Source organism: Fusarium phalaenopsidis (genome assembly GCF_050370095.1).
Source record: "Fusarium phalaenopsidis strain FUZ10S chromosome Unknown contig_32286, whole genome shotgun sequence".
Taxonomy (NCBI): Eukaryota; Fungi; Ascomycota; class Sordariomycetes; order Hypocreales; family Nectriaceae; genus Fusarium; species Fusarium phalaenopsidis.
Genome location: NW_028145413.1, coordinates 2423015 through 2435554, shown reverse-complemented (window position 1 = coordinate 2435554; position 12540 = coordinate 2423015). Strand labels below are relative to the sequence as shown.

The 12540-nt window shown below is 53.5% G+C and overlaps 2 protein-coding genes across 2 annotated transcripts; both read left to right on the top strand.

The window, feature by feature from the left end:
- Positions 1-3511: 3511 nt before the first annotated feature.
- LRP88_03067 (protein phosphatase regulator GIP3) lies at positions 3512-6378 on the top strand (the record flags this gene model as incomplete). Its single annotated transcript, XM_083239697.1, has 2 exons — positions 3512-4947; positions 5004-6378. 2 exons carry the CDS (start codon positions 3512-3514, stop codon positions 6376-6378), a joined length of 2811 nt encoding a protein of 936 aa, XP_083104827.1.
- A 2325-nt stretch (positions 6379-8703) lies between these two features.
- On the top strand, positions 8704-11160 carry LRP88_03066 (uncharacterized protein; the record flags this gene model as incomplete). The annotated part of the gene is made up of 3 exons (XM_083239696.1): positions 8704-8780; positions 8837-9718; positions 9780-11160. 3 exons carry the CDS (start codon positions 8704-8706, stop codon positions 11158-11160), a joined length of 2340 nt encoding a protein of 779 aa, XP_083104826.1.
- Positions 11161-12540: the final 1380 nt, after the last annotated feature.

Here is a 12540-nt window from a genome sequence, read left to right as displayed (position 1 = left end):
ACGAGCGCTGGCAGGGCTGACGTTGAACTTTCTCAAGTCATTGAGTTTAGGGCACGGCACCATCGCCAAGTCTCGGAACTGCTGCTTACATGAGGCTTAAGAGTGGTGAGCTTATTGGTAAGACAACAGTTGAGAGAGTTTCCAACCAAGTCTTACATCTCGTGGACATTCGCGACCTGGAAGAAACGGCCCGGAGCTAATCTCTCTTAGAGTTATACCAGACCGATGGAGCATGAGCATGAGGATGCATGAGTAATCTGGCACCGTCGCTGGGGTTAGGGTTCCCTCCGGGTATTTCGGACTCGGACAGTGACGGAGGTTGCTTAGAGGCGGCTGACGGGAGCGATTGACAAATATCCCTCTTCTGCAGTCCAGTCCCGAGCGGCGGAATTGTATTGGAGGTTACATGTATCCATCACGGGAGAATAGAAGCGAGTGACGAAGGCGGGGGATCCATCCATTCAAGGGGGGGAAATAATGGCTCTCGCTCTCCACGGAACGGAACCTGACGCCGGGAGGGAGTGGATACTGACGGAGCAGGACCCTTGAATAATGATGAAATCAAGGTCGTCTCGAGCAGGAAAACATGATGGGATCGCGGGCCGAGGTCGGCACTCTTGTTGACGATGAACAAGCGACCGCCACGGAAAGCAAGCTCGGCAGGGGGAGCTAGAGACTTGTTTGCTGGGGCTCGGGCGTTATTTCGTTATTTTCAGCGGTAAACGTCGTGGCGATTCCCGATTCTGTCTTTCTCTCTCGGAGCGGGCGCATCTTCCGGCCCCGACGTGATGCGGGCGGGCACCCGCGCGGGTATCCCCATCCATCCCATCGCATCAGACAATCTGCGGGCTTGGTGACGATTTCTGTTTGGGGTGGCGCGCGCAAGGGAGGGGCAGCCGAAAGTAACGCCAAAACATCCCATCATCAGCCATGTCCAGAGGTTGGGATCGGAGACTAGATGGGAAAAGTCAGGCAGTTTGGTTCGTGATAGAAAAGGGACTCTTCAAAAAGCTGTCAAAAAGTTGAAGGATGCACGCTATGCGTGTAAAAGGATTCTTCCATGTCTCGGCACGTAGTGGACGAAGCTCGGCATCTCTGGGCGCCTTTTTTGCTTTTTTTATGCCTCCCTCACCCCTTTGATGTCATGCTCCTTACCTTCAATACCACCAGCCTGATTGGCTCCCCGGACTTGCCCTCCTTAACAAGACACAAGGTGAAGGCTGAAGGTGAGAGAGAAATGGATCTCATAGATGTTGTGTGACGGGGAACAGCAGCAGCGAACCCTGATGACATCCATCGCTTTTCGCCAAGATTTCCTACAAGACACGTGCGCCTCGAGGGTTCTGCAACCTGTCAGTTACCAGGTATCACGAGTGATGGATTGTGTGACGATTTTTCCTCCTCTGTCGATTTCTGCTCTGTGCCCATCATGGGCTGAGGGGAGATGCATCATCAGACGTTGCTGCACAGGAAACCCACGAGGGGGACATTGTTTTAATTCTCCCCAGCTCGAAATGGCGGTTTACCCCTTTTCCCCCATGTTTACATCTCGATGGCTGAAAACCACGACAAGTTGGATTGGTCTTTTCAAGGCTGGCTGGACGGGAAAGAATTACAAAGCAAAATCTCTCTCCCGTGCCCAGTCTCCGAGGATTGGGTATCCGGGATCCAGGATCTCACCAACCCATGATGGGTGGTGGTCGCTAGAATCGGCCGCGGCGCTCGCACTGACACCGATAAAGCCGGGGTACCTACCGACACTCTTTGCCCGCCCGAAGCCTCCTCTACCCGTTTGCCGTTTGATCATGGGGATTTGTTTGTGTTGGTTGGAGCTGGGACAACGCCTTTTGAAATTGTCATGGTCTTACACTCGCTCTGTCAGTCTCCTTTTTGCGAGCTTGTTCGTCAATGGTATCAATCAGATCCCCCCCTTCCCATCCCGCGTACAAAAAGGTGACCATGCATCCATCTTTATCCGTCAGTCAAGGACTCCACAAACCCCGTCATGCTTGATGATCCAGCCCTAGCTAGTAGGGTACAAGTATAGAGTTTAGTTTACTTTTATGCCTTGGTCAGCACAAGCAAAGCAAGCACCCGAGCTGGAGCTGGCGATGAATGAATGGCCATGATACAAGGATGTAATCCACTCGTTTCCCTCGCCTCAAGTCGACAGTACTTGTACGCCCGCGCATTTGCCCCCGCCTGCGCATAACTTTGTCAGTCAATGAATAAGAACAGCAATAAGAAGAGACTGAAGCCTCGTTGTTTATCTCCCCCCGTCATCATTGTCCCGCTCCAGGCCGAGACCGCGAGCCATGCCAGCGTCCGACTCGCGCTAGGCGACTAATGCCGGTAGAAAGGTAAATGTACCTGTACTCGACGGATAGAGCGCAAGCGCAAGCGCACCACCGTTCCCGGTACTCCAACCTAGTTACTGGGTACCTTCTACTACTGGACCTTGAGCAGGGCAATCCAATCTAGCTTCCCTCCACTCAGCCAAACCATTCTTAACCAAATCCAGCCCACCCTCGACCATCTCCAGCATTCGCCCGCCGTCCACCACCACCTCAACACACCTTCTCTCCTCTTTCCTTTACAAATCTCTCCCTTGATCCGATATCTGAGATATTCCTTCACCCCAATATATCCACATCATCCCATCTATTACTCTCCTATCCACATTCTTCAGCCTCGTCGCTGCCGCCATCCCAGCATGGAGCAGGTCCACGGCGTCGATGTGAGCTGGATGACCCATGGCGCTCCCAAAGGCATGTTTCCAAGTCGCCACCCGTCCTCGTCCCATCGCATCGCCCCCCGCGATAACCACGACGACGACTCCGAGCTAACCTCAAGAGTAGAAAAAGCGTCAAGGAATTCACCTCCTTCCAAAGGTCCCTCGCCAGCCCTGCCGCGACAGATTCCTGGCGCAACTTCGAGACCAAAATCGCCGGCTTCGGCCCCGACAGACAACCCGTCGCCCGATACTAACGGTACAAATAATGGCCAAGCCGTACCTTCCAACGGCTCTGCTACTCAAAGAAGACCCTCGCGCTCGAATTCTGTAGATAAACCAACTCCGGTTGGAACTCCGCCGCACCGTCGCAATTCATGGTTTTCCAATATTTCCGCCAAGTTCTCCTCCAGCTCGCCGCCCGCCAACCCACCAACACCGGCTTCAATACCAGAGACACCCAGTCCAGTCTCCGATCCCGCTCCTCCCAAGCTCTCGCACACAAAGAATGCTGTCCTACAACATGCCTCCAGACCCGAAGGTGACGGTCCTTATATACCAGCCCCGCCAAAGAGTGGTCAAGCCGGTTTCCTGGGTGTGTTTAGACGTCTATCCTCGTCCTCCAGCGGTGCACTCTCGCCTGGTGGTAGGTTAGGACACGGTTTGGTCGACAGGGTGGTTTTGAATGTGGACCAGAACCGGGAGCGATGTCCTATATCCGAACTCCATTGCGCCAAATTGCGAAGGGTGGCTTTCTGCGTCGACGTCGAAATTGCGCCAATGCCTCGGTACGCCGAGGGTGAAACTGCACAGCCTAACAATGTCGACAAGGTGCAAAAGAAAAAGGTCACGGAAAAGGGGGAGGGGGAGGCCCTCAAAAACCCAAAGGCTGTAGAGGAACAGAAGGAGACCAATGGAGCAGTGAAGAGCACCGGGGAACCTCTGCCCAAAGAGCCCGAGAAGGAGGGAACTGAAGCTCCTCCCCCTTCTCCTCCTCCAGCCGCGAAGAACGAGACCACCAACGACAGCACGGCCCCGGCATCTGAGAAGAAGGAAGAGAACACTAAGAAAAAGGAGAAGAAAAAGAAGAGCGAGGAGGAGCGCAAGGCCAGGAAGGAAAAGAAGCGCAAGCTCGCAGAGGCCAATGGATCAATTCCCATGGAAATTCGTTATGACAGTAGCGACTCTTCCACCAACACCAAGACGCCTCCGGTTGTCAAGGCTCCTAAGACGACGTCTTACCCAACTACTAACCCTGTTCGCATCTACCGAAGATGCTGTCAGCTACGCGAGACGCCGATCCTTAAGAAGATCACTGAGCAACTCAACGACTCGTCCAATTACTCGTCCTCGACTGGCATGGTGAACAAGCTCGATCTAACCAACTACTGGCTCCAACTACCAGACCTGATCACCCTTGGAGATTATCTGGCCGTTGTACCTGTTCGGGAAGTGTTATTGGAGAACAGTGGGCTGAGCGACGAGGGTCTACGAGTCATCTTGGCCGGTCTCCTTGCAGCAAAGCGCACTGTCCCGAAACGAGGGAAACCCAAGCACGACCTCGAGGAGCAAGGTGGTGTTGTGGAACGACTCGTATTGAGAAACAACAAGATCGGTCCTGATGGTTGGAAGCATCTGTCTCTCTTCACTTACCTCTGTCGATCCCTCAAATTCCTTGACCTCTCCCAGATTCAATTCCCTCGCCAACCTCAAATGCCGCAGAATGGTTCACTGCCCAATGGTGTTCAAATCCCCCGAGGTATATCAGACATTTTTGCCAAGGCTCTTGGGGAACGTCTTGGCGGCTCAGCTCTCGAATTGGTCAACCTGAGCGAGACTGGCCTGAGCATGGAGCAACTGGGGACAATTATTGACGGGCTAATAAAGTGTGGTGTTCGCCGGCTGGGCGTATCACACAATCAGATCGATGAGGAAGGCGTGCGGCATATCATCAAGTTCCTCGCTGCCGGTAACTGTGAGGGTCTGGATCTTGGCGGAAACGATCTCAGCGAGCACACCGAGGCCCTAGCGGCGGCCATCAACAACGATCAATCGACATTATGGGCGATGAGTCTGGCTGGCTGCAACCTGTCGCCGTCATCTCTCTGCAAGATTCTTCCCACCATGGCCAAGTTGACTGAGCTTCGCTTCATCGATCTGTCGCAGAATCCGGCGTTGTTCCAGTCAACCCCCAGCGCCGTCGGTCTGCTCAGAAGGTGAGTTTTCGCAATTGCTTACTGTGTGTATATATCAGTTGACTAACTTGATCCAGATATCTGCCCAAGATGAAAGCCCTGAAGCGCATTCATCTCGAGGATGTCCAGATGACACCAGAGCAGGCGATTGCACTGGTTGAAGTCCTGCCCGAGGTCAAGGCCCTCGCACACATTAATATTACCAACAACACCGAGATAATGAAGCTGGCCGACGCGAGGACTGAGGAGGCCCAAGAGGAGGCCTGTGCTCTATATGCCTCCCTACTCGCAGCTGCTCGTGTGTCCAAGAGCCTCATCTGTGTGGACATTGAGGTTCCCAGCGAACGGTCTGGAGAAATCGTCAAAGCAATGGCCAAGCAGGTCGTTGCCTACTGCCTGCGGAACATGGAACGAATCCCTGATGCCGATGTCAATGCGGCTCTTGCTTCAACTTTGGCTGAGAATGGTCTTGAGGGGCATGATCACAAGCACCATAATTATCCCGATGTCCTTGCGCATCTTGTTGGACACGACGTGCTGGATCAGGACGAGGATATCGACCTCGATGGTTCGGCGCCCGACGAGGACTATGTTATTGGAGGTACCGGCGTGGTCAAGGCGCTGACCTGTTGCTTGAAGAACCGGGGCGATGAGTCCCGGAGACAGTCGGGCGAGTTCATTCGTGAGGTCGAGAACGGTGAATCGAGACCCGCCCCAACATTATCAACCGGAGGAAAGGCCAAGGACATGTCGAAGCATTTGTTGATGGGAGCTCGCAAGATCCGGCTCCGTCTCCAGCCAGCACTGACCAAAGCCAGGGCCAACCCTGGTGATCAGGACAATCTGCGTAGGTTGACATTCTTGGACGATACCTTGCAGGGTATCATCAAGCGTTTCGAGGACGAGTATCCGGATACACGCGAGGAGCCTGCCAAGCCAACCCGACCACGGGCCGAAACCAAGGGAGCAGTGGAGCCTCCAATTGTACTCCCACCAGAGGATCCCTCTTTGGCTCTTTCGGATAACGAGGATGATTCCGAGCTCAATGCGGCCGGAGCACTGTCGAGGTCAAACTCGATGGCCAAGACATTGGCAGAGGAAGAGGGTCGGATCCTCCGGGCCGGTCATCGGTTCCGTGTTGGCTTCTTCAAGCAGGAGCAGATGGACCTATTCAGTACCATCGACGATATCAGCTCAGACCCGAAGCACGTACGCATGCTCTCGGAACTTGCGGAGGATATTGGCGGAGAGCTTTTTGAAATTGTGAAGGAGAAGGGCCCTGTGAGGGCATTCAAGGAGCATCGTGATATTGCGCTCAAGAGCATGGAGGAGAGTGATCCGGAGCACTGGGAGCACTTTGCCGAGGCACAGCACAAGGCTCGTGCTAATATCACCGTTCCCAAGAATACGGAGGCTCTCAACAAAGCTGACGAGAGCGCAATCGCCGACTGAAATAGGCACCGAGTGTCCGGAAGACTCGGGATAAGAGAAGAGAGTGGGGAAGTTGTCGAGCGGTTTTGCCCAACAAGAACACTGTAAAGGAATGATCACGACATTGTTGTCGTCATGAGTAGACGCGAGGACTTGTTGGTCTAATCAAGGAACGGGAGGGGCGGTTGAGAGGGAGTATACGTTTTGTGCTGAAAAGTGCATCAAGATTCGCATAGCCACGGCGCTCGTTTACGATTTTCTGGTTCTATTTTGCTTTTAAGCGGGGAGTTGCTGTTGCTGTTGCGTGCTCTTTGAAGAGGATAGTGGGCTTTGTAAGATGGGATGGGCTGGGGGCTCGTTGACTATCCTCTATTGGAGACTCGAGGGAACAATGTTATCACGAATAGATGTTGTTTCAATCTGCGAAAGCTAGGTTTTGGGAAGAAGAGACAAGGGATAGGCGTTTGTGAAGGAGGGTGATGCTATTTTTGTGCTTCAGCTGCTCCCCTGGAAGACTTCCTTCCCCGGCTGGTCTGGGGATGACGTCCAGGGCTGATATATCGATGGTCCGTAATATGAACTGCGCATACTTATCGAGAATGATGTGCCTATTTGCCAGGGTTGGTATATTCATGATGCGTGTGAGCGGGAGAGCCGGGGGCTGGACGGGGAGGACAAGAGTGTGCATAAGAAGTGGATATAATTAGACATGGTGATTTGAGATAATCAAGGTGATGGTGATCCACTACACAGCTGAGCGAGTGAAAGAGTAAGACGGTTTTATCACGGCCAAGGCAAAATGAAGCGTTCGTCTCTTTAGACGTTTGCAATGGCATGCTGTTGGCCCGTGATGTCACGTCCCTTAATTAAACTTGAAGACCCAGACCCAGAACGACCTGCAACGTGCGCTATTCTGTTCTAGGTAAGATGAAACACGGGCCATTCCTTGTCTGGGTTAAGGCTGTACTGGGGTATGAGACGACAAGGAAGCCGCAGGGTCTTTCTTTCCCTCTCGTGCCTACCTGCCTTCTCGAACGTCTTGAGCTTTGATCAGTTGGATTCATCTCTCATCTCTCATCCATCTTTATTTCCGTCCGTGTGTTTCTTTTTCGACTTTTCTTTTCTTGTGCGTTTCAACCCAGGATCTAGGGCGCTATGGGACGGCCCTCTTTTTTCTAGCGCGTGTATCCCCTGCCCTGCACCGCCCCCCAGACCTTCCTTCGTCGATGCTACTCTGAACAGCAGAAAATCTGACGAGAGAGGGTCGATGATGCGCCCAGGCGGCCGAGTTTTAAGCCCAGCCTCGACGTGTTGAGTCACTGGCTGTCGGGCGGCGAAAAAGAAGGGCAGAGCTGGCAGTCTTAACGTGGGAGTTATATGTGGCATGCTGCTGAGCTGGCAAGGCTGGATGGATGGATGGCTGGCCGACCTTTTTCACCGCTAGAGATGCAGCTTCGACAGCGAATCGCAACCTTTGTGATGCAAGATGGGGTTGCTTGCTTGGTACCCAACTACCGGCGTCAAACGAGACGGCTTCGTTGTCTGTTGAGCTCGCGTTTATTCTTCGTCTTTCTCTGTGGTTTGGCCCGTGCTGGATCCATGACCTGAAGTTCGCACAAGCACAGAGAGTAATTGGTCTGGGACTCGATCCATTCTTGCTCCTGATTTAAAAAAAAAAAAAAAAAAAAACTATCCACCTCTACTCCGACCTTGGCTCTGCCCCCAAAGCCTTGTGCTGATCCCGAAACAGGAGCACGTCCCCCTGGCGGGATATCCGTTGGCGTCGGGCCGCGTTGATTGGCCGGCGGGGCCCTCGAATTCATGCAAATGCTTACAAGGACCCCTTGAGGGGCATCCTTACGAGAACTAGGATCCCTCGCCTTGGAGTTGAATGACGAGCATGCACTCTCCAGTCGTGTTCCTCTCGCGTCTCCTCTTGGTTCCCGGGTTTCCCTCGTCTCGTCCCGTCTCTTCTCCTCCTTCAACACGTCCTGTCCTGTTACTTGACTTGACTGTTGATGCCTTCCTTTCTATACACTCATTTTTTTTCTTCTCTTCCACTCTTTTCGCTTCTATCTCGTCCTCTTTTCGTCTTGGTATCTGTCTTTGAGGCTAGCCGTGCTCCTCATCGTAGCCTTTCATCTCCCCCCCTCTCACATCGTCTGTTCTTGATTTGTGCCTCGTTCGTAGTGACCGAGTCTATTTTGTCCCCTTTGGAGAAGCAGTGCTACCACCATTTGATCTTGTTCTCTGGCTCACAATCTGGCATTTCATCTTTCACCTTGATCTGAACTTGTTTGCATACTCTTCCCCAACATATCCATCTTCTCATAGACCATCACTTCAATGGAGGGCCCCCCTTCTGCCCGGGGATTTCGACCATGGGTTTGGGAGAAGCCGGGCTCGGTTATGAATTTTGAGAGGTAAAGAATGATACTTGCTATTCATCAGAAACGGATGTCGACTTACACGGCAACAGCATCTCGGAGGAGCCTGGATCATCTTCTACAACACGTCCCCCAACGAGCCGGACTCGAGGCTTCACCTCTTCTTCAGGCCGGCAAACCGTCCGATGGCCCTTTCACAGCTTCACCAACTCACGATCTTCCATCCCCACCTACGGACGACGACAATCCAACTCGCGATCTATCCCGCATAGCTCGGGTTCTTTTCCTCGCCGTGCTGCCGGCAGCATCAGCCGCTCCGTATCGACTGTGCTGGGCAGCGACATCATCCCTGACTATGTCGTCCACTTTATTCGCGGTGAGACTCCCGAGTCTCTGGCCCGGAAGCACCGCATCCCAGAGAGCCCCGAGCCGGGTCAGTTCCCTCGCGCTCGTGACTCACGGACTGATGGAGACTTTATCGCTTCGACTTCGACTTCACCAAACAACTCGAGACCAGGCACGCCCACGGCTGAACGGGAAAAGATGCTCCAGGAGGAACGACCACAGGCTCCACGATCACTGATGGCTGGTTGGAGGGGAGGTGTCGCCGCAAATGTTCTTCTGGCTCTTCTCATTCTCGTTGCTTCCATTATCTGTCTCGCCCTTGCAGCCGCCAAGGGACATATCTCGACCAACGTTTCGTCTCTGATGGAGGGAAAGTCGAGCCAGGTGGAGGGTATCAGTCGAGGGATTCTGGCGGTTGTGAACATCTTTGGCATTATCCTCATCGCCGGAGCCAACTATGTCTTCCAGATTCTCAGCAGCCCGACTCGCGCCGAGGTGGACAACGCTCACGAACAGCGCAAGTGGCTCGATATCGGCATCCCATCTGTGCGCAACCTGTCTCTGATCTCACCCACACGAGCTACACTCTCCGCAGTCATTCTCGTGCTCGCCGTTATCTCTCAAGTAATGTAGGTCACTAACTTGTTTTTGTTTTGCTCACCAGCAGCAGATATGCTGACAGTTTCACAGCTATAATGGCCTAATCATCACATCTCATACGGCACCCGTTACTGACCTTCGTCTCGTTTCGAAATCGTTTATCGACAGCCAGGACGTCAAGACTCTTTCCCTTCTCACCCGAATTGAGATGGATGAATGCATTTCGGTGTTCGACAACGCGTTCCAGACTGACTACCGCTCTGGTCTTGTCGTGACAAAGTCCGGCTCTTCCAAAATCAACAGCGCCAAAGGAGGCCTACTCTCGGACTTGCTCGACGAAAACAACAGCTCGAAGGATTCGATCGATTACTGCCTCGCTGAACCGTACCAGGGAGAGTCGGAAGCTTCGCTCAATGTCAACGGACCTCTCCTCGGAGCTATCACTCTCGTCAACCTTGTCATCGTCCTCGCTCTGGTTATCTCTCTCGCCCTGGCTCTCACTCAACGATCGTTCAACCCTCTTGTCACGCTTGGCGACGCCCTTTCTTCGTTCCTCGCCGACCCGGATCCCACCACGCAGGACTCATGTCTCATCACCAAAGCTGAGATCAAGAAGGGCATTTGGGGTGAGCGTGAGGCCAAGTATTGGTTCACGCAGTCGAGCCGGTGGTATCATGTGCCCTCGTTCTCGCGATGGGCGGTCTGGGCCTCGGCCTGGTTCGTCCCCTTTGCTCTGGCTGTGGCGGCACTGGTGTTGGGTGCGCTTGCAGGACCCAAGAACCCTTTCTCGTCATTCGGCAAGGCCACGGTGGTGTACAAGTTGCCAGAGGGATCACCACGAGCTGGCCTGGCAATTATTGCTGCGCTGCCTCAGCTTCTCCTGGGTGTCCTGTACGTCTCGACCAACGCGCTGGTGACGCTCCTGTTCCTCTCGCACGAGTTCTCTCAGTACTCGCTCGGCCCTCTTCTCCCCTTCCGTGTGTCATCGGGTCAGCCCATTGGAGCACAGACGACCTCACTATACCTTACCCTGCCCCGACCCGTGTCATGGCTGCTCTTCTTTATGGTGACGGCTATGGCCTTTCTCCTGAGCCAAGGTGTGTTCCTCGTGTCACTCGGCCACAGCGAAGGTTCTACGTCGGGCATTGGCTTCAGCCCACTGCCCCTACTTATGCTAGTTGCCCTTATGTTGGTGCTGGGCCTCGGAGTCGCGGGGCTATCGCTCCGAAAAGTGGACCCCCGGGGTGCCGTTGAAGGCGGCCAGCCGGCAGGGAACCCGCTCGCTCTCCGGGGCGGAACCTGCTCGGCGGTGCTCAGCGCGCGGTGCCACCGCGTACCGCGAGAGAGCGGCGTGGAGGCGCTCGAGGTGCGATGGGGGGTGGTGCGAGAAGGCGTGGGGATGAATGCCGGACACGCGACATTCTCGGGACGGCCTGTGGGGGATATCATGGTGGGGAGAGCGTACGCCTAAGCTGGAGGTGCATGAGATGAGGCGGAGGTGGAGTACATTAACATGATGTTGACTGCAGGTCCATGCCATGGATGTTTCTGGTGATGTGGTGATTTCGGTGAATGTCTGGCATTATGCATTATATGGGAGCTTGTATTGGTATTGGTATTTGTGCACTGGTTCGGGACGCCATGGTGTTTCTTGGATTTTGGTCAAGAGTTTGAATGTCTCTTTTTTGATGTAGTGGTTAGTTAGATATACCCGATGAGAAGAGGCTATTGAGGGAGAAAAGTTTAGTTGGGCATATAATGAATAAAGATTTTCTTTGTCATTGACGTGATTGGTTCCGTGAGATGAGGATGAGGACCTTGATGCCTTTGAGATATGTTTCAAGCCGGTTCATTGATGATTGACGCCATCCAGGTTCTTGGGAGTGAACACCTTGAGGGGTACAAATCTCAAATGCCGAGATGGTGATGGTAGCTGGTTCAGGGTAAGTAGACGTCATGACTGACAAGGACAGCAATGGATCCTTAATGAAAAGATGGACTCTAGCCTCTTTGACAAAGGGTAGCTAGAATAATCTGGAAGGTGGTTAGATGTTGAAGGGTCTTGAAGAATTAGGCTAGCGCCGGCGTCAACTACCACGATGGTGTTGTCTTTGATGCACCACTTCAGCCCAGAAGTTGACAGGGCTGAGCTGATCGAGTTGCGGGGCCAGCCGGGATATTTTGGGAAGATGGTGGTGTCACGTGTGGTCACTGTCTCAGCCACAAGTGTCTGAACTGTCGATTCCCCGGCGAAAAGGCAGGCGATCCCGCAGATGCAACCTACGATGAGAGATAATCAAAGATGGGCCCTCTCACGATTGAAGGGGAAATCGTGCATCGGAAGCCTCAAACCCCCACGTCGGAACGGTCGAGGGAGTGGTTCCATCTGAGGGTGAGACGTTGCTTGCAGTTTTGAGCTTGGAAGCTGAGCATAGATTGGCATAGTCTGTGCTCCCTGCAGATGTTGCTGATGGGCTTAGTTCTCGACCAGTTACTTTGCAAGCACACGCCAGCTGGAACATTGCTGACTTGAGTCTTACAGGTCCAGACTTTCAGGGGAGTTTTTACAGTCCAGGTCTGGTTGCCTCGCACAGCCACAGATAAAAGGTCATGCGATTTCGCACCGCCACACGGCTGATTATTACAATGTCATCAACATGATTGGCCAGAGACACCCTGGGAGGAGCTCCTCCGGGTTCTCCTGCCCCCGTTGGAAAGTTGAAAGGGTCTCGGTTCGCGGATGGGCCGTGACATTCGACTCGGGCCAAAAGACAGCCCAGAACAAGACATTGAAGCGGGTACCTACAACGCCTAAGTGGCAGTCCCCGTCGGTACCTGGAGTGGAACCTTT